Here is a 22,428-nt window from a genome sequence, read left to right on the forward strand (position 1 = left end):
CACTACACAACAACGCCACACCATGCACTGGGAACAGCTGCTTAAATACATGGTGTGGCAATCAGGATATTGCAGTCAGCTGTGGCACTCCCCGGTGCACCACAGAGGGGTAGGAGCTGCAGGAAGAGCCACAGCCAACGTGCACAGAGAAGAAACACAAATTAAGATCAATCAAGAGGTGTAGACCATAACACCGGGCCCTCGTTTCTCCACGTTGCCACACCTTGCTGCCTTAAGAAACCCATCAGTGATGGTGGAAGCAGAGTTAAATAAAACCAAAAAGGAATGACTTGTTTCTTCACCTTGTAGTTCTTTACTTTGATTGGAACTCACAAATAAAACGTTGAAGGTCGTGGTGTGTCCGTCTCAGAGTTGTTGGTTTTTTCTGACAGCGTGTTGCTTCTATTTTTAATTCATTCCAGATGTGTGTTAAAGCTGATCTTCATGCTGGTCCTCACAGCAACAGAACATCACAAAAACACCCATTAATGCATCATTTTCCCCTGTGTGTGGCCAGAAATCCCATTTAAGTGGTTACAAAGTAAGATTGCAAACTGATAACATTTTCCTTTAATGTGATTTATTTTTCTTTACAATTGAGCTTTTTTAACATAAAGATTTCAGAAGTAAAACACTTGCAGACGTGTTTATATTTAAGAGGAAATCTGTTTCTTCTGGTGATTTGGGCGCCTTTACCAGACAGGACAATAATGGACACATTAGGAGTGCTTATAATAAACTCAGCAAGCACAAGTAACACTTTTACTTTCCTGAGGCGAGTGTGAACGAAGACATAAACTAAATGAGACTCTAATCATAAACTGAGACGTGTCCCTGGGTTATTCCCTCAACAAATAATATTCAAAATGCATCTAGAACTTTTTTCAGAGGTTTTTTGTTTTGTTTTGTTTCCTTATTTCAGAACTTTTTTTAACACTTGAAATGTTTAATCTGAATAATATAAAATATTAGTTGATTAGATAATTAGATATAGATCTATGATTAGATAGACTGAATTTACTCTCCTGAAACTACTGAACTAAATACACGTTAGCCACATTTTAAAGAGCAAGTCACCTCCAAATCACATTTTTTTTGCTGATAAACTATATAAAGGAGTGTCTAATCATGCTACAGACACGTGTAGTCAATAATTTGGCAGTTCAGTGCATCTTGGTTAAAATTCAAATATTCTGCCTAAAACTGTCAGTGTTGCGCCGTCGTCAGGGGAAAATTCTGCACTGTATTTGAATTTAAATCTGCCACCGCTATTGGCTAAGAGGTATGCTATGATGTCATCTGGTATATTATGATGTCATAATGCCATTGTGAGCCTGTGTGTGTGTGTGTGTGTGTGTATTTGTTAGCGGCTCCGCCCTCTTGATCTGCCAAGCAACAGCATTTGTTGCATTTTTCAAACATGAAGTGGGAGTGAATTAAGTTTCTTGTAGGGGGTGACTTGCTCTTTAAATAACTTCATTTAGAATCCTAGAAGCCAAAAGCTAAGCAACACTCTTACTTCAAAATGTTCCTTTCCTTCTGAGACCGTATTTCAGCTGCTGCCTCATTTCTCAGGGCTCAGTGTTGTAAACAGAGAAGTCAGAGGACATGGTCACCTGCAGTTCCCATGGAAACTGATTGACAGGTCTATTGACTTTGCCCTGTTGACCCCTGGCCTCCTTGAGCATCAGCTGGACATCCTCGTCGTCAAGGATACGGATAAGATCACCCTCTGGGTCGCGGTAGTTCACCGCAATGTCATCCACCTTGAAGACATTTCTGAAAATAAAAATAGAAAAGTAGATCACAGGATAGAGAATTTAGAGCTGGATGGTTCGGCTGAAGAAACGTTATTTGTAATTTGTGATTAATTATGACAACAGCGTAATCAAACTTCAGTTCAACCAAAATGAAAATATTCTAAATATTTCAGATTTTTTCCAAACTTTAACCAAGATTTGACTTCTCGATCATTATGTTTTATATAATAAATACTGTATGTGTTGTAAAAATCTAAATAACAAATATTTAAGGCTGTGGGGGCTGCAGGACCCCTTGAGGGATGGAAACAGTCGAGCCTCGTCATAAAAAACAATAAAAACAGACGAGAAAGACAAATAAGTTGTAGTCTTTATCCCAATGATTCACTCTGTATTTTAGGCTTAAGCCTGATTCATGCTTCTCCGTCAGCTCCAACAGGGAGACACGCACAAACGGAGACGTTTTGCTCTCATACTCCTCCGTCTCCTGGAGAGTGTTGCAAAGCAATTCCCCACCAAGACAGCAGAGGGCGTAGCGCTGTTCTGTGGTATCCTGTCATGTGTCCGGTCCAAGATAGTGTGTTTATATTGTGTTTTTTGTATATAAGAGACTTTTTAACAGACGAATTTGTCTCTCATTCTCCTCCACCTCTTCATGAGCTCGCCACCTCTAAACCCACGTTTCCTGTCATTTCCGTCCACAAATAAAACGCTTGCTGAGCATCTTTTCACTCCTCCAGTCACGGGGGAATTAAACGTTCATGTTTTTAGTTTTTTCGCGAGGTATTCTTCAAGCTGCTCCCGTGTCTGCCGCTAGTTATCCTCGGCTCTCTTTATGTTTTTGAGGGCGCAATGGTGACGGTATAGATGACAGCGGCGTCCTGACCAATCACAAGCTTGCGTTGTCGATCTCGACTGACGGATGTTTAGAAAAGAGAGCTTGACTCCGTGCGTCCTTGCGGAGCTCTACAGCAGGCACGCAAGGACGGATAACGGCGTTGCGTGTCTCCGCACTGACGCCGACGGGGAAGCATGAATCAGGCTTAAAAGACTCAGAAACAAATGAGGTTTTCTTACAAATCCAGCAAAAAACTACCTAAAACCACCATCATCATCATGAGCTCAGAAACTAAACACCTAAGAGCTAACTACTGTTAAAGATAATTAATCTACATGTAGCTAAGCTGAGCCGCCCAGTGTCACAGATTAACTGTCCCATTCTGTTTGTAAATCTCATTTAAGGAGCGGTTCTCCATGTTCGTTTAGGTGATGGAGTTGTTGTCTGGGAACGCAGCGAAAAGTCTCAACTCTGAAGCGCGTGGGAAGAGGATCGATTCAGTTCAGAGTTGGCTCTGGACGTTTGGACCTCACCAGCGGCTCAGTCAGCCCTGTCAGCAGAGCTATTTGTTTAGTGTGTGTCACAAGCTGGTGTTAGATCATTTTCTCCAACCATCAGATTCTGTGATTCTACGTGGGAAGCATGGAGAAAGCAAAAAGACCTGATTGGACTCTTTCTTCAGCTTGACAGCATGATCTCTGACCACCGGTGTCCACCAGCGGGGTTGGGGTTGCCGACAGGCACCAACGACCCAGTGGCCATAGCTCCGGTCAGGAGACGTGGTCCACTCTGACTCAATGTCCCCCGCCTCCCCCAAGACGCGTTTGAAATTCTGTCTGAGGAGGGAACTGAAGCCGATTCTGACAGGAGACTCCACAAGACGTTCCCAGCAGACCCTCACAATACATTTAGGCATGCCAGGTCTGACCAGCATCCACGCATCTCTTCATCCAAGTATCCAAGACACACAGCCGCAGATCAGATGACATGACAACAAAGCTCATTATCGAACTGCGGCCTAAGGTCTCCTGGTGCCAGGAGCACATTTGGACACCTCCAAGACTGTTTATTTCCAAAAACATAAAACGAAATGAAAAAACGATCCCATCCGCTGAATCATCACCTTAACCTGATGGATGGGTTTGCGTGCTGCCACGATCCTGAAGGCTGGTTTGTCAGGGTGTGAGCTCCAGATGGGATCTCCTCAGGTGAGGGGTCGGACTAAGAATGACTAAAAGATGTATTTGATACATAATTGATAAATAGTAAAATTGTCTTTTTGGCACTCACACATCAATTCTGATTACTTTACAGTCGGACCAAACATGGGAAAAGGAGCCTTTTACACCAAGATCTCTCTCTTTTGGAAACTTGATTCGCTGCTGGTAGTTACTAGCCTGGCAAGCCAGACTAAATAAATGTATTATTTAGTCTGGCCACGCTCCATTGACGGCTCTCGGTTGTGGGGCGGGTTCTACCGTTGTCTTTTAAATGATCTCCGCATTCCACTGGACAATGAATGTGACATACTCTTGTTTCACTCTGTTGCATCATCCCACCCACCAGGCACATAGAGTGCCCTGATTGGCCCACAAAGCGGATAAAGCTCTGTGATTTGTTCACTAAGCAGATAGAGCACTATGATTGGCCCACCATTATGGACCAATCACAGCTCTTTATGTGTTTGAAACCCCTCTAGAGAGCTGTGATTGGCTAGCCAGAATCCTGGTAGGAGCTGCTGACGTTCCAATGGAGCATGCCTAGACCAAACTATGCAAAGCAAGAATTTGGTCTAGTTCACTAGGCTAGGTAGTTACGGCTTCTTCATTTGAAAAAGAACAAAATTGCCTGCCATCTCCTCAGTTCATCAACCACCCCTCGATCTCTATTGCCTGCTCAATCCCCCCCCCCCCCCCTCACACACACACACACACACAGACATACACACACTTTCAATTAGTGCATTGCCATATTAAAACTCACAACCAGTCTTATCCAGTTGACTGAGGCACAATAGTCCTGATCACAGAGACAATAATAAACGGAGGAAATGAGTTTATTATAGTTGTGCAACGCTCATTCAAATGAGTAAATATTGGGAGATGAAGGAAAAGTGAATGAAAACAAGAACAGATCTGGTGACAGCGCTAAAGGCAAAAAGGGATGAGGAGACAGCAGAAGATCACAGGGGAACTAATCTGGTTGATGGTTTTGGAGTTTATAGTAACTAAATCTAAAGTTCTGTCCAAACCAGCTTCACCGCTTCCTCTACAATAATTATCTCACATCAAAGAGTCACCTGAGTCACTCTCTACCTAGTCATTCATTCACCATCAAAATATTTCATCATTTGTCAGAATACCAGAGCAGCACAGCAGTCTGACATTATCTGTAACTTTTCAAATTCAGCCGTTTTAAACATGCAAAAGAACATTTGTTTCTATTATTTTAATAAGAGTAATCTGAGATTTGGTCACAGAAAACAGGTTGTTAAATAGTGTGATGCCATCAGGGAGGAATTTTTAGAAGCCAGTCTGCAAAATTCAGACTTAATTCATCTATTCATTAACATATGAAAATGCATCAAATGTACCGGATTTCTTATCTCTAGTTTCTTTCTCTCTGCCAATCTTACACATTGTTGTTGGGTGACTTTATGCCCCTCCTGCAGTGCGGTTAGCACAGCCAATAAGAAAAAGACAGACTTTTACTAAAAGCATATAAAAAGGCATGGGCGTGTGTGCGTGACATTTCCACTGTAACATTCCAGGTTTCCATCAAATATGTCATTATCACATCTTTGGAAGGTGTCATAATTTGCTCACAAGTTGTGAGGTCGCACACAACCTTTTCCCTTGTGCTCAGATAAAAAAAAATCATCAAATCTTATAGGCTTTGTTGCTTCGCATCTGGGTGTGAAGGCATTAAAACCGTGAAATCAAACACACCGTTTAATGCCTTTGCTCTGTCCCTGTAAAAATGGCACAAATGTAAAAAAAAAAAATCCAAAAACAGAAAAAAGGAAATGTACCTCATACGAAACAGCAGGTCCTTGTACGTTGGCTGGATGTTGAGGTCCTCTTGGACACACACATCCCTATAATTGAAGCATATTGATGAAATCATTGGAGATTTTCGGCCATGTTTTTATGGTTTACTTGCTTATATTTAATTCCCTTTGATATTAATCAAATAAGCGTACAGCCAGGACAAAACTTTATGTTCCATGTGACACACAGAGCAAGCCGTAAACACACATCAGACCTAGTTTCAATTCCTGAAGGGGTGAGCAGGAAGCAGCGCAGGCAGCTGTAGGTGTGGCCACCGTTTTCACCTTCTGAGTCGCTGTCTGGAAGGGGTTTAATAATCTTCACAAAGGATTCTGGGAAAATTCCCGTTTGATTGTTCACCGTACCCTGAAGAAAGCCAGACAAAAAAGAAAAAAGGATATGAAGAAGGAGGTCTCGGAGGATGGAGTGATGATATGAGTCGGAGAGGAAAGCAGCTCGGAAAAGAGACTCAGGAGAGACGTTTTCTGGTATAATTAGTCAGTTTCTAATGTGCTGCTGGAGTTGGAGGCACTCAACACAATCATACAGCCTTTTTTAACACACCCATGGTGTTTGAGAGTATGAAGCTGCGGAAACGATTCAAAAGGCTTTCACACATTTATAATAAACTCCAACAGGTTAAAGTCTACTTATATCAACACTGGTGAAACATCCAGTATAACAAGTACTGCAGGCTGGAACTGAGTCTCATTAACTTTACAAAAAAAAAAAAAAAACTAATAAACTACTGCAACTCTAAGTTATCAGCTCTCAGTCTAACAAAACATATATAATGCAGAGAAAATATTGTTTTGAAAGTTGCATCTTTGGTCCATATGAAGAAGGTTTTGGAGGCACAGGTCAGTACAAAGTTTACATATTTGCAGAGCATGTGAGAAGTCCACTGATGTCCATGAGGACTTTAGATTTTATTTCATATTTATTTACTTTAAGCTTTGGTGTTTAGTAAAGAATAGAGAATTCAAAAGGAATCCCACAAGGCTCAAATGTAGGCCATGCTTAATTTTTCACTTTTGTCAAAAACAGAGTTAGCATGTTCACAGCTAATGTATGCAGGTCACACCATACTTTATTCATTTGGCTCTACTTTGGAACCGGCTGTGGAGGAGCTTCAAACAGCAGCTCCAAGAAACACCATCCATCCATTTTCCTCCTTTTCCGTGGTCGAGTCGCGGGGCAGCAGCTTAAGCAGAGGCCCGCTTCCAACTTCCCTCTCCCTAGCCGCTTGGGTCAGCTTCTCCAGGGGAATCCCAAAGGCGTTCCCTGGCCAGCTGAATAACAAAAAGCGTGTTTCCATCGACAGAACGTCAGGGTAAATTGTGGGAGGGGGAAATTGATGGAGCTTTTGTGTCTCCATACCAATTCAGCCCTTTTAGGACTTTGCACTGTCAGCCTATCACGACTGCTTTGGCAGGGAGTGATGTCACTGATCAGCACCAAAAAGTGTCCACAGTAAAATGGTAAATGGCCTGTATTTGATATAGCGCCTTCTAGAGTCCTGGAACCCCCCAAGGCGCTTTACAACACAATCAGTCATTCACCCATTCACACACTGGTGGGGATGAGCTACGATGTAGCCACAGCTGCCCTGGGGCGCACTGACAGAGGCGAGGCTGCCGAGCACTGGCGCCACCGGTCCCTCCGACCACCACCAGCAGGCAAGGTGGGTTAAGTGTCTTGCCCAAGGACACAACGACAGCGACAGACTGAGTGGGGCTCGAACCTGCAACCTTCCGATTACGGGGCGAGAACTTAACTCCTATGCCACCATCGCCCCATAGTACCGTCAAAAGTTTTATTCTGTCAAAGTTCAGCATAATTTTATCTTTTCGGAGGAAAATGAGGTGTTCAATGACCAGAAGAAACGTAGTTTTATTACGTGTGAGACAACAAAGCCCCGTGAATTACATGATGTGGGGGGGGGGGGGGGGGTCCTCTGCGTTTTTCATTGTTAGGAGTGAACGGCAATTTTAAAGCAATCTGTGCTTATTTTCTTTTGCTTCCATTCTTCTTCACAAGCAACTCTTCTAATTTTACTAATGCTGGTTGTTCTTGAAGGAATCTGCTGATGTTGTTTCCTACTGGGTTACAACCAATCGGTTTGAGTTAAACAAAAGTTTTGCTCAGCAACTCCACCATCAGGTACTCCGAAAGTTCCTGAAAACAGTTCCTAATGGGAATAAAACCAAAGTAAGGCTATTTCCCAATAATAACCTCCAGATCAGTACAAAAGTTTCCATAAATTCTGGGTATTTGACCATTGAGCATTTCACGAAATAAGTCAAGGTTAAATGTTGCTTTAAGTGTCAAAAAAGGGCCTGTTTTAACAAATCAATCCAGTAAAAATGTTTCAGGCAACATTTTAAATGTTGTTTTGACTTTTTTGATAAATTAACTCAATCTGTGCACCATAATTTAGATTATTTTATATAAAATGTGTTAGGAGGTGCCATATAACTAACTCTAAGTGAAGAAAAAAAACTTGGAAATGTTCAGTCCTTTTTATATTTGTGGTTCTTTCAGACTTAAGATCACAGAGGACATGAATTTATTTAAATGACTAGTCTGCTATTAAATACACATTTCTGATTAAAACACCACCTTGATGCACCAGCCTGATTAGTTGCATTTCCCACCCACAGGAGCTCCCTGTCCACCAACATTACAGGAACTCAGTTAACCTTTACCAAGTATTTTACGTCTTGCATTAACCTCAGCCACCTAAAACAAAACACTCACTCCTAGAATTAATGCAGAATCACCTAAAAGATGGTGTTTCTGTTAAAAAGCGGGAGGATTAATGGACGGTTTTGTGATTTTTGGATCACTTTACAAAGCCTGGGGCAGGTGCAGAGCATCCTCCTCCTCCTCCATGTTGATTCTCATTCTCTCCCACATCAGCTTCTGCCATCTTTTTTCTCTCCCACTCACTTTTCTCAGCATCTCTCATGCACTCTCTTAAAACTTAACACGTTTTTAATAAAACACATTTTGTAACCGTATTTTACTTTTGGCTGACATGAAGCTGATTTTATTCCTTTTAAAAAGTATTTTCCAAAGTCAGAAATTCACAACAGCTTGTTTTTCTCTTTTTAGGTTGAGCAGCTAATTAAAATGTGTGATACTGGACAGCATATGCACCGATTAACCAGCTGCATTTTGTTCTTAAGCTTTTTGCAGAGTTGAAGCGCTATAAATACAATGTTGTGTTCATTTTGGAAAGACACTTGAACATTATGTTGTGGAAATGGTGGTTCCAAGAAGGCTCGCTTAGGCCTTGTTCACACCAACTACGGAGCGCATGCGGTCCAGTTTTCGTGCAGCTTCCGGACAGCCTGCCATATACTGGATACACCTTGTTAAAAAGACAATGTGTGGTTTTTACCATTAATCTCTGGAAATATCCATCGAAATGTTATTGAAAATGAATAAAAATATGTCCAGTTGTTGAAAATATTGGCAGTTTCATAACATAAAATTGGGTCTTAAATACATGGGAGCAGGTCCAAATCTCTGGGCGACACCATATTAGATGCCATGTTTCCTTCTACAGAAGCCTGTGAGGACAAAATGCATTAATGGTTAAAAAAATGTTCTCCATTCATAAACGTTGTTTTACGCATTTACCTGTTTGCTTGCTGCCAGTGATGAAAGGGAGTCTGATGTGTTTGTCATTTTGCTGGAGGTTGCACTCCCAGGGATTTTTGACCCTAATGGCCATCTGCTGGTAAGGTCTTACTTGAACACAAAAATACCGCTTGCTTGCAATAATTTAGGTATTATTGCCCCCCTATTGCCAGGGAAAATACACACAATTACTTCCTGTCTGGCTCACATAATTTCTTTAACTGATGATCCGCATGTGGCATTCAGACAAAATAAAATCCACGTAGTAACTTTCTGGAGCTCTGCGCAGCACCACCGCCAGTGTGAAGGCTCTCACTGGACTCAGTCATTTTTGGTCAAAGTTGAAGCCATACAGAAACCAGACCACATCGGTTACACACTCATAAAGGGGGCGGGAGGAGTCTTTCCTTGGGGGGGATCATGGGGTGGCCCACCATTTGCCAGAGGTGGTCATGGCCCCCTCTGGCCAGCCTTTGGGGGCGCAACTGTTCGCTATACCTAAATAATCAAGTAACTACATATTATAGAAAAAAATGGGCATCCATCATGTTTGGTCGTAATTTGAAGGTTGTTGGTATTTGTAGGTCGTTTTATAGGCATGCAGACTTGGACAGATAGCTTTCATCATTTGATTACCACTAAGCTAAGTTAGGAGAATGTTTACAAGACTGGCGCTTTAAATTTCAGCTTTGGACTCAAACATTTTTTTGGACTAGTTAGTTCCTTGCTGAATGGAGCTTCTCCCACCTGCTTCAGCCTTTCCCTATTAAAATGAAGAAATAAGCCATATTATTTCCCACTGTGTGCATTTCTATCATCACATCTGAGCGGGTTGTTCTTCCTTCTTCAGTTTTTCAGCTTCTCATCCTCATCCCCTCTGCTGTTCTACCCATCCATCCCTCTGACTTCACTCTCTCACTCCCTCTCCCTTCCTCTCCTCCTCTTCACCTTCCTCTTTTCCCCTCCTGCCTCTCTCTCACTCGTTCTGCATCCTTCTCCGTTCTTACCTCCAGCCAGTCGGCGTTGACTCTCCGCAGCAGGAAGATCACTTCTCCCCTCCTTAGGTTTAACTCTGCCTTGCCATTACCGCGAAAGTCAAACATCGCCTGAGACAACAGAGAAGAAAGAACCCAACACAAGTGAGAGAGAGAAGAAAGGAACGAGAGGAGAGAGAGAGAGAGAACGAGACAGCCGGACTAAACACAAAGAGTGAACGATGACGGGTAAGACCACAGACTTTAGTGTTGATGCAAAGTGTTTGTGCGTAAATTTAAAAGTTATTAATGCTGAAAGAAGCAAAGCTTGTGGATTAGAAAAGAAAACCTATAAAAATGAGTCTAAAATTGTAAAAGTACAGATGAATAACAGACAAAAAAGAAGAAGGGAAAAAAGGTTTGACAAAAAGATGTTATTCTAATTTTGCTGAAATTGTTTTTTTTTATGTTAAAGCTTTAGGAAATATAAAGAAGAAACACACATACACACAGATACACACACATACACACAGAGACACACACATACACACAGAGACAGACAGACAGAGACAGACAGACAGAGACAGACAGACAGAGACAGAGACAGAGACAGATAGACAGATAGATAGAGAGACAGAGAGACAGAGAGACAGATAGACAGATAGATAGCTAGATAGATAGACAGATAGACAGATAGACAGATAGACAGATAGATAGATGCATACATACAATAATGTGTAACTTAGGCTGACACAATGAATGTGCAAAATGTATTTTAGCATCAAAGAACAGTAATAAAGTTTCATTTAGAGTTTTAAAAGTCAATAACCTGAGAGGGAAAGCAAAAAGCAGGGCTTGTGTGTGTGTGTGTGCGTGTGTGTGTGTGTGTGTGTGATTCGATGCACAGCCCTCCTCGTTACATCTGTGTCCAGAATAAGAGCCAACAAGTGTGCATTTGCATTTAAAAGCAGAGCCCTCGTCTTGTTTTAGACCCATTCCTGTGCCTAGAGATTCATCTTCAGCTAAACTAGTAATCTTAATTTTTAACGCATTTACACACTCTTAACAATATTATTCATATGCATTCATCTATAGGGCCACCAGGGACGAAACAAAAAAAAAACACAATAAAAAGTGGTGTGTGAAAACACAAGTTGAGAAATTGGGGAAAGCTTTAAACCTACATGAAATCTGTGAAGAGAGACTGTGAAACTAACAAATGGTTGTAGAATCACAGTGAAACAGAAATCCAAAAAAGAACAAGGAGCGGTTAAAGCAGTGGGAAGGAGGTGAAGAAAAGGAGGAGGAGTAGGTGGGAGTGATAAGGAAAGTTAGGCAGAGGTGCAGTGCAGCATAAGGCTGCCTTCACTTTGGTCATTTCATCTCTGTATCTGTGTAAAAGATGTCAGTTGTGATCTAATGATTATTAGCATGTGAACAAACACACACACACACACACACACACACACACACACACGAATAAATGTATCAAACACCCATTTTGGAAAAAAAAAAACACAGCTTTTAAAAAAGGATAAATTATTATCTTTACATGGACTAGATTCACATCAGTAAAATGGGGGAAATACCATAGTCTTTATTACCTTCCTAGTTTAAAATCTGAGGTTTTTGTAATTTTGTAATAATCTAACCGATTTAGTCTATTAACTGCAAATTTGTGGGGAGAAAAAAAAGTTATCGCTTCTGTTAATGATTGATAATGGTCACCATGGTAACCAAACATTTAAAACTGAGCAGCAGAAGGGTTTAAATCATATGGAGCGTTGGGAAAGTTTGTTTTAAAAACAAACAAGTTTAATTCATAACCCAACCGCAGTTTTGATAACTTTAAAGTACAATTGACCTTAAAATATTAACAAAAATCATGCTTACCCATTTTTAATGAATTAGTCTCACAAAACACGACGGCAAGTCTGATCACAAAACAAGAGTCACTTCTCGCTTCCTGTTCTCAAGTCCCGCGTGATGCTGTGACTATCGCTCGACTTTCCAAGAAGCGCTCAGCGGTGTACCCTGCCAAGCTTTATGCTTTAATGTAAAATTTAAATGGTTCTTCAAAAGTTGCAGAAGAGACAAATGAACTCTGACAGAAATAAAAGAAACAATTTAAAAGACTCTTCACCCAGATTTTCTACCTGCAAAAATGAATTAGTTGGCCACCTAAAATAGCCACAAGGATAAATGCTGATAAATGTGTAAATTGACCCAAAAATGTTTTACCACTGACATGTCTGTTGGCTGTTCTGAACCAAAAGGCCAAAAAACAAATTATTCAAGTTAAATTTTAACATTTCTGTTCTTTTTGATTTGGCTCTTTTCTACGTAACAGATTTAAAGTGACAATGTGTAGTTTTTACCACTAATCTCTGGAAATATCCATCGAAATGTTGTTGTAAATTCATTAAAAGATATCCAGTTGTTGAAAAATATTGGCAGGTTCATAACATTTAACCATACAAATCTGTTCTAAAGTCAGTAAGTCTGTGGGCGACACCATGTTGGATGCCATATTTCCTTCTACGGAAGCCAGTGAGGACAAAACACATTTACTGATTTGTAACAAATGGCTAAAAACTTTCACCAGTAATAAACATTTTTGTTTTACACGTTTACCTCTTCACTCATTGCCAGTGATAAAAGGTAATCTGATGTGCTTGTCAGTTTGCTGGAGGTTGCACTCCTAGGGATTTTTGACCCTAATGGCCAGCCGTTGGTGAGGTCTTATTTGAACCCAAAAATAATGCTTGGTTGCATTGATTTAGGTATATACTGCCACCTATCACCAGGGAAAGTACACACGGTCACTTTAACTACATGTGTTCGCTTGATTGAAAGCTGAAGTCATATACAATTGTGGTGGTGCACGCACGGCCACTAGAGAGAGGGAGAGGAGCAATGCGGCGACTGTAGCTGCTGTGTGGTGCTAAGGAGTTGAATATGTGTAGGCTACACACCCGGGCTTTAAAGTAACATGAAGCAGTTTCCTGTTCCTCCATCCTACTGATTAAAAGTGGAATTACAACCCAGCAGCAGTCTGCTGTAGATAGCACTAACAGCAAGTTAGCACTTACATGAGCCAATTAATACTAAAATAAACCACAAAGTAAAAAGATCCACACTGTTGGTATTACTACTTACAAGTTCAATAGCAACAGAGACAGGTCACCATCAGTCCACTATTTTGTAGCCTCCTTCAGCTTCCTCAAACTAGTGTAGGCCGTGCCTATGTTCACTCTGGTTTTAGCTCTTTGGCCTTCAAAGACATTACTCTTTTACTTTCACTTTAAGGCTCCACCACGATGCCAAAAAAGCAAAGGAGGTGGTGTTTGCCTCACTGCCTCAGTGTTGCTCTCTCTGTCTGCCAGGTGATGCCTCCTTTAGGTGCATTTTTCAAACAGGAAGTATGCAGTAAGATCCTACCCATGGTGTGCATTGTGGGCTTGACACACGGGAGGTGACAAAGGACTGCAATCAGCGAAAAGTTTTGTTGTCATTTAGCTGACACACAGCAGGCAACATGCGGCCAGCAGCATAAGCCAGTGACACGCTTTGTTCCAGAGCAAATAGCAAGTCTTCCGTTGTTTTGATTGGCCGTCAGATCGGAGGGAATGTTTGGTTATTAAAGCAGTTCAGAGTTGAAAAAGCAGTAGATATGAAGTCTCACAAGTTTTGTTAGAGTTAAGTGAAGTCTTACTTCTGACTACTACATAAAAAAAGAAAAATACGTGAATGGGTTCATCCCAAACTGAAAAAGTAACTGTAAATATGAGACCACGTCCACAACCAACTCACCAACAATTTCCCACGCTGCTGCCTTTTTGTGAAGATCTCTATATTCTTTCTATGTTGTAAGCTCTGGGAAATCCGACACAGCAAGTATTAACTTTTCCTTCACGTTTGCCCGGAGATGTACTAAGAAGCATCCTGTCCGCTCATTGGTCAGTCGATGAAACCTCCGCTGATTGGTCCTTGTCCGAGCGACAGCGATGAAAAGTTGAACTTTTTCAACATTCTGGGATCGCGTCGCTGGCTCGCCTGTACGCAACACATGCACGACTGCAAAATTTCACATTAACGTTTTCGAGTGTCGCTTAGCAGAAGGGAGACCCATAATTATAGCTTTGTCTCATTGCATCTCCTCCTATCATTTTCAATGTCACCTCCCGTGTGCCGAGCCAATCTTTGAAGAGCGCCACGGATCTTGGAAATGTCTTTAAACAACATTTTTGGTTTATCAACCCTAGGGGGCAGCAAAAACAAGCACCCAATAAAATCTTTGAATTATGATACACAAAAATCAAATGTGACAGAAAACTGAGATGCATCATAAATTTGATTTGATGATAAAAATTTAACGATTTAAGGATTACATTTTTAAAACCATTTGTTCTATTGGTACATCTTCGAAAGTCTGTGTGTGTAAGTGTGCGTGCATGTGTGCGCACGTGTGTGTGTGTGATGCAGAAAATGAGACCCAGACCGATGGCAGATTAATGAAGTTTGGGAGAAAGGGAGCAAGCTGGATTATCAGCGCACACACACACACACACACACACACACACACACACACACACACACACACACACACACACACACACACACACACACACACACACGCACGCACACGCACACGCACACGCACGCACACACACACACACACACACAGGACTGCTATTTTTAATAAATTAGTCCACACATGGTTTTATTACAGCGTGGACCTGCAGGTTGCAGTAATTCATTGGTGATGTGAGAATGTGTTGGGGGCTGCTTTCTCTCACTCAAACACCAAATAAGATGTGACAGAACAATTGACCATCTCATGTTGCTCCTCTCATCTCTCCATCGCACTCTTTAACCTTATCATCTCCCATCTCGTTTTCCTTTTATAACATCGTTTTCTTGCATCTGTATTTCATTCTAAGATCCTTTCTTTTTTCCTTTCTCAACAAAACAAATTGTCTAAGACTTAACAAAACTCATTGCTGATTGTAAAATTGAATGGAAGAAAAGACTATAAAAATGTAAAAACAAATGTGTTTTTTCAGTGATAAATGCAAAATAAAGCTTTAAACCAACAATACATTAATATCTATCCATTGTATCAATATTTAATTTTTTTTAAATCTACTATTTGTACCGTCTTTCACTTTGAAACTCAACGTTAAACTGTGAAAATTATACACAGTAAAACCTAATTAGTTTGTTCTATGTTTTCTAAAAGGCTGACCCATTCACAGGCTTTCTTAGATTAAAAGGAAACATATGATCGACAGTTTATCAACTGAATTTGATATTGATTCAAAAGCAGTTGGATTCAATTAGATTCAAGGTAACTGGCTTTCAATAAGAACCTATCTAATTATTTTCTAAACTTGGACGAATGGCACGATGAAGAAGTATAATCAAAGATCATTAATTAATCAGCAGCCCAAACAATGAATGAGTACTCCAGCAAGACTTACAAAAAAGTTGTTTTCCAGGTCACAATCTTCTGCTTTGTGTTTGTGGATGCTGGCAGCCTGCAGCGTACCTCTTTTCCTCAGTTCTCACTAGCTTCCTTGGCTAAGAGGAGCATGTTACCTTTTGGATGCTACTTTATGAGCTATTCCAATGTATGTACAGCGCATATTAACTAGGGATGTGTATCAGTGAAATGATGGCAATAATGTAGGGGAGACGATACAATATATCACGATGTATTGCGATACATTCAGCCAGACGGTATTAGGAACTTTTTAGACTGAAATTATCAAAGGAAAATCCAAAAAACAGTCTAAACTGATACTTCCCGTGTTTAACATGAGGTGTCTGAACCATAATAGAGGGATTTACATTTCAATGGCGGAAACAGAACCCATTGCACACTGCTGCCAACTAGCAGTCGGCTTTTGAATTGCACCAAAAGAAAATAAACTACACAAATGTCTGCATGAAACTTCTTCCAAAATTTAGATACACAGCTTTTGAATATCAATATAATAATGCAGGGAAAAATATCACAATATACTGTCATATCGATATTTTCGATACATGGCTTTTGAATATCGATATAATATCGCTGCAAAAAATATCACAATATATTTTCTTCCATCCCTAGTCGTAACTTGATATAACTTTCGTTCTTTCACTTAACACTTACTCTCCATTGAGCAATACTTTCCTTTTTCGTTTCCTTTAAATGTAAGAAAAATTACTAATGCTTTGCTCAATTTCTCACCTAAAGGAGAAGTGGGCATACGTGCATGAACAACAGCAAATATGAACGCTTCATTTCTAAAGAAAAAAAATGTTGCAATATCTTACAGCCTACAAAAGGAGGTGGTAAAAGAGGAGCTGCAAAAGTCTAGTTTCCCTCAGATAATTAAAATGACTGTACACTGTGCATTACATCTTTGCTCCAAAATACACCAACATACTTTACAACCTATGTTTTATATGGATAATACACCCAACAGAGACTGGAATGAACGGCTTTGAAAGCATCAGAAAAGCATGTGAGTCGCAGAAACACGCTAACTGAGACAGTGGCAGCTCCAGAAATTTTTTTCTGCAGGTGCTATGAAGGAGCTAGTCTTTTTATTGAGGGTGCTATGAAGGAAGTGGTCATGCGTACCTATTGTTCTCTAAAACACCTTCAACACTAGCAGATACACATGCGTGCACAACACCTCAACAACACCTGAAACAATCATTAATATACAACATAAACATATGAACAATTGCTGACTTTTCCATGAAATCATGAACACATACAGCCACACAGAAAACCATCTATGGTGTTGCAAGGTTAGCTAACGTTAGTGTTAGCATTTCCAGCGGCAAAACCCTCGACTGCTGCGGTGGTTGAGGGTTGACTCTCTTCATCCAGATCCAAAGATTCATTCATTTCTGACTGAACCTGTGGAAATTTGGGCAACAAAAACCGATCCATTTTATCACTAGCTCTACCTTTCACTCGCTCGCAGGTGGAAAATGAGGTCAAAGGTTAACATAAATTTCCTGTTTTGGTTTAAGTTTTTACTATCTATATGATAATTTACCGGTCATTTTTGTTTTGTATGTTAAATATTATCACATCCACACGTTAAATTAAAATTAAATTGTATAAAAAAATCTAATATTTACTTGGGGGTGCTATGGGGGTGCAATGACTAATCCAGTGGTCGCTATAGCGCCCCCTAGCGTCCCCCTGGCGCCGCCACTGAACTGAGAGCAGCTTGTCTCACTGACCTTGTTTAAAGCTCATCGTAGCACATCTCACAACAATTACTCATGGCCCTCTTCGGAGAGAAACCTGAGCTAAAGTGTAGTTAAAGGTGGTTTTAGAGTAAACACTAGCACTAGTACAAGCTCTGCTGTCACACGCCCCTAATCCACCAGGCTCAGACCAGATCACCGTTCGGATCGAGTTTATTAACCTCTTTCCTGAGCTGAAGAAAACACACAGTGGAGTGTACTCAAACACTCAGAGCATGGCTCAATTTTTTTCAGAAGGAGCTAAAATAAATGTTGAGTAGGCTGGCAGCTTCATGAGTAGAGTACATCGGTGTTTCACTTCTGCGTGGGAGAGAGGGTAAGGAGACAAGAGAGTAGGGAGGAAAATTAAGTTTGGTGATAAAAGACCACTGAAGTGTGTACAAAAAATATGGCGGGTGTGTGTGTGTGTGTGTGTGTGTGTGTGTGTGTGTGTGTGTGTGTGTGTGTGTGTGTGTGTGTGTGTGTGTGTGTGTGTGTGTGTGTGTGTGTGTGTGCCCCACCTTTTGTGTGTAGCACAAGGTTAGGAAAGCTAAATGCTTCTGTGAGGGGATGAAGCACAGATAGTTCAAGAGCTGAAAAAGACCCTTCACATTCAGACTCCTTATGTAGGATGTAGACCAAGCAGACAAATCCACGTACACAAATCTACTGCACACACACGAACATCAGCGTACAAAAGTTTCATAAATAAAATCTATTAACTGGGCAGTGTTTCAGCCCAAGTTTCATTTAGCTCCATTTTTGTATAAGTTCTCTTCAGTTCAGTTTTCAACACAGATAATTAGTTCAGCAAAGAGCTTGTTTTGGTTGAACTCCCTTTTTCCCTTCCAAAATTTCTAAAAGTTTGTTTCAAGTGTGTTTCCATGTAACACATATCAACATCTTGCCAAGTGTAACAGGACTGATGAGCTAATGGCTAGAATGAAACAGCCAAAAACACCCAACTTCATAAAAGTTAATCTCAATGGTATAAATGTGTTTACCAGTTTAACATAAATGGTAAATGGCCTGTATTTGATATAGCGCCTTCTAGAGTCCTGGAACCCCCCAAGGCGCTTTACAACACAATCAGTCATTCACCCATTCACACACACATTCACACACTGGTGGGGATGAGCTACAATAGCTACAGCTGCCCTGGGGCGCACTGACAGAGGCGAGGCTGCCGAGCACAGGCGCCACTGGTCCCTCCAACCACCACCAGCAGGCAACGTGGGTTAAGTGTCTTGCCCAAGGACACAACGACAGCGAAAGACTGAGCGAGGCTCGAACCTGCAACCTTCCGATTACGGGGCGAGCACTTAACTCCTGTGCCACCGTCGCCCCATACATACATACATACATACATACAAACATTACACGGTTATTTACATGAAACCCTTCAATTGTTTAGAAATGTAAATATCCTCAAAGTTTTGGTGCAACTAGGGATGAAGCGTGGGGATTTCTGCTCTAGAACCCCCAGGTTTCTCAACCCTGGTCCTGGAGGGCCAGTATCCAACTGCTTTTGTGGTTTTTCTGCTCAAACACACTTGATTCAGTGGTTGAATCATCTGTGCAGCAGCTCATCAGGCTCTGCAGAAGCCTGTTTATCACCTGCTGATTGAAATCATGTGTGTTGAAACTAACACCTGCTGGATACTGGCCCTCCAGGGCCAGGATTGGGCACCCCTTCAGATGAACCAAGATGTGGCTTGTCTGAATGATCTGGATCTCAAACCAACATAGTCAGCAGAATTATACTACTGTTAGTGTTAGCATTATTTTATAATCTGTAACTCCGTTTTGCATAACAAGGTTATTTCAGAAGTAAAAATTAAAAGTGGGGGGTGGGGGATGACTCAGATACGCTTGTTTCAGGAACTAGCAGAATGCCACAGAGTTGAGCTAAACACGGCAGGATTTGGTCTTATTTTCAGATTTTTGAACATCTCACCTCGGACTGGATAACAGCAACGTGACTCTGCTACTTACTATGTTTACTCTGTGACATGGATGTTTTATCTCCACAAAACTCAAGTCTGGAGGTGTTCTGCTGTGTGGTGAGGTTGCTAATGCTAACAGTTAGCTTCTACTAGCACGAGACGTTCTCTGCTGTTTTTCTGCATGCTAAACCAACAACAGCCGTCCTCCTTACAAGCCAAGATGGGTGAATCCATCAACGTGACGGTGTGAAGTAGATCTGTCAGGATTTGAAAATCCTAGATTTTCACCATCTATTTTTTATCAGAAGCTAATGCAGGAGGTTGGTGTAGGAGACCATTTTCATGTTCATCCTGTATGAAAAACTCTGACAGACTAATTATAATCAGAAATAATTATTCAAAACTGTTTTTTCAGTATCCCACACTCTAACAGAGGCTGTTCAGGTGGCTCGCTGCAACAAGCAATATAGTGTTTATTTTGTCTGTTACACAAAAGCACACTTTTAAATTCCCAAAATGTCAACTTAAAGCAGCTTTCCGCAGTTTTCCCCTTCCAGACATTATGTATGATTTTTCAGAAATCTGTAAAAGTGATTATCTTATCATGTACGGTGATATAATGGAAGCAAAACGTCTTTTTTCTTTGCTAAGCACGCCCCCTGCCCCGCAGCACTTTGTGCAATAGAAAACGGAGCACCGACTAGAACTCACCAATGGCGTTAGAGTACCGCGTACGTGCTTCAAATTTAAGGAAGTACCTCAGCTGATGCCGAGTTGATGAACTTTTCACTGACAAGTAAGTCTCTAAAATATAAATATATGAGAACACAACATGACATGAGAATGATACTCATAAAACAACGGGTTTTAGCTCTGTTTGTCGGCTACAGAAACACATTTATAAACATGAAACATGACGTCGCCATCTTAAAAAAACAGATTGAAAGACTTTTTGTGTGATATGCTCTTCAGCCACTAGATGGTGCCATCGGATGAGAGAAATGCTCCGGAAAGACACTTTCAGTAGTTTTGTGTTTATGTATAAAGCAAAAATATTCATGGGCTTTTATGTTTCTTTTGTTTTTGTAAACTCAGGGTAGTTTAAAAAATGAATGTTTTGGATATAATTCATCATCTTCATCTATGGGCTAACTGTAAAAGAAAAGGTGAAAAGCCCTTTTTTTCTCTCTCAAGCTAATTTTTATTGGCGAGTCTACCACTCTGTTTCCCTCCAACACTAAAACCACACCAGCAAGCCAACCTCACAAACTCTCCCAGCTTCAGATTTGAGACGTTCTCTTCTCTTTTTACAACGAGACAAATAAATCCCCAAAAAGAGGAAATGGTAAAGAAGAGGAAGCAGAGAGGGCAGCTGATTGAGGCATCACAAACAAGAGAGAAAAAGGTGATAAGCTTACCGTGATGTTGAAGCTGACATGACAGCAGTGGGAGGAGTCAGTGGAAGCAGGAAGTGTCACAGGAAAGAGGAAATGGATTCAGAAATTTAAACGGGAAGTGAAGCAAGGCTGAAACACTTTGAGGCAAACAGAGACAGGAAAGCAGCTGGAGGAAAAATTATTCAAAGCAACTAATCATAATTATGAGTTTTCACATCTGCAAATATTTTCACATCAGGTCTCTTTTATGTGTTTTGTTAATTTTTATATGTGAAACACTGCAGCCGATAGGTGTGTTTTTATGAATCTCTGAACATGTGACCCTAACATGAGTCACCCTAAAAGTGCAGCTGACCATTTAATCCATGTTTTCCAGGGTTATTTGGTGCTTTTTGCGTGGTTGTAGTTAAGTACCTCGGCTCTGGGTGAAGAGAAGATGTCCTTCTTCTGTGTTATGACTGTTTTCCTAGAAAACAAAAACAAAATGCTATGTAAACATTATCTGCAGATGTGACTTGGGCATTTTTCAGCCATTTTTAGTCTTCAAAGAATGAAACAAATGATCAGCTCACTGCTGGATGTGGCTTGACAAAATCTGACTGTGCTACTTTGAATTTAAACTCTCTGTAGCCAACATCAATGTTTAAAGTCTAACAAAAACAGTTTTATACTTCTCTTTCTGGACCAAAACTCTTTTTGGATGCAAGTATGAGTACTTACACTTTTAACATGCTGTGCAACCTTATTTGTTTAACGGGGAACTAGGTCGTTTTGGCTTGCTTTTAGCACCTCTTGGTGTCCCCTTGTAGAACCAAAACCTATGTCTTCGCTGTACGTTTGTCTTTTTAACATCTTAATCTAACAGCTGGAACATCTCCCAGCCTTCCTTAGTGTCTAGAGAAGTGATTCATCACTAAATGAAGCTGTTTTCATGATCTAAAACCTGCAGGAAACGTGCTGGAAGCAGACTACAGTGCCAGGTATGTCAGCTCAATTTTTACTAAATCCCAACAGAGCGGCCCGCTACTCTGAAGTTGCAAGTGGAATATTCTGGCCACAGGGGGCGATGGGGCTGGATGGCCATTTGTTAACCCTGTAAAGGGTCATTTTAGCACAAACTAGCTCAAGAGTTTTCCCACTTCTCCCCCTTCTGGTTGAAAGTTGAATTACAACAGTTGTAAATAACCCTGCCACAGGCTTTGCAGATAAAGATGTCATGAGACAATGTGTTGTATTTTGCATGGTTTTGTTTAATAAAAAAATAATTAGGACTTTGACACGTTTTATATGGTTTGAAACTGAAACTGAGGCCTAGTCCACACGTAGCCGGGTTTTTTAAAAACGGATATCCGCCCCTCCAAAAACTTGCATCCACACCACCTCGTTTAAAAAAAAAACTGTCCACACGTACCCGGATAAATACGTTGTTAAGGACATGCCAGACCTGTAGGCGGCAGTACTTCCCCCGTTCTTAACCTCGTCCTTCGTCTGTGGTCTTCCGCAAGGAGCGGTAATTCCGCTTGCAAAAACAAACAAGCAAAAAGCGCTTGGACAATTG

General features: G+C 40.9%; 2 protein-coding genes across 2 annotated transcripts in view; one reads left to right on the top strand and one right to left on the bottom strand.

The window, feature by feature from the left end:
- Positions 1–555: 555 nt before the first annotated feature.
- Positions 556–22,428, bottom strand: part of ncf4 (neutrophil cytosolic factor 4) — a 35,638-nt gene continuing 13,765 nt past the window's right edge. The window contains exons 6-10 of the mRNA XM_015943557.3: positions 21,285–21,336; positions 10,304–10,402; positions 5,863–6,014; positions 5,630–5,695; positions 556–1,779 (exon numbers count right to left, since the gene is read on the bottom strand). Coding sequence (XP_015799043.3) covers positions 1,572–1,779; positions 5,630–5,695; positions 5,863–6,014; positions 10,304–10,402; positions 21,285–21,336 — 577 coding nt within the window. The 3' untranslated portion in view covers positions 556–1,571. The remainder of the gene's footprint in view (positions 1,780–5,629; positions 5,696–5,862; positions 6,015–10,303; positions 10,403–21,284; positions 21,337–22,428) is intronic.
- The window catches only part of pvalb7 (parvalbumin 7), a 44,188-nt gene continuing 32,137 nt past the window's right edge, over positions 10,378–22,428 (top strand). The window contains exon 1 of the mRNA XM_015943558.3: positions 10,378–10,519. Coding sequence (XP_015799044.1) covers positions 10,513–10,519 — 7 coding nt within the window. The 5' untranslated portion in view covers positions 10,378–10,512. The remainder of the gene's footprint in view (positions 10,520–22,428) is intronic.

The sequence above is a fragment of the Nothobranchius furzeri genome, chromosome 6, assembly GCF_043380555.1.
Source record: "Nothobranchius furzeri strain GRZ-AD chromosome 6, NfurGRZ-RIMD1, whole genome shotgun sequence".
In the NCBI taxonomy this organism is placed as follows: Eukaryota; Metazoa; Chordata; class Actinopteri; order Cyprinodontiformes; family Nothobranchiidae; genus Nothobranchius; species Nothobranchius furzeri.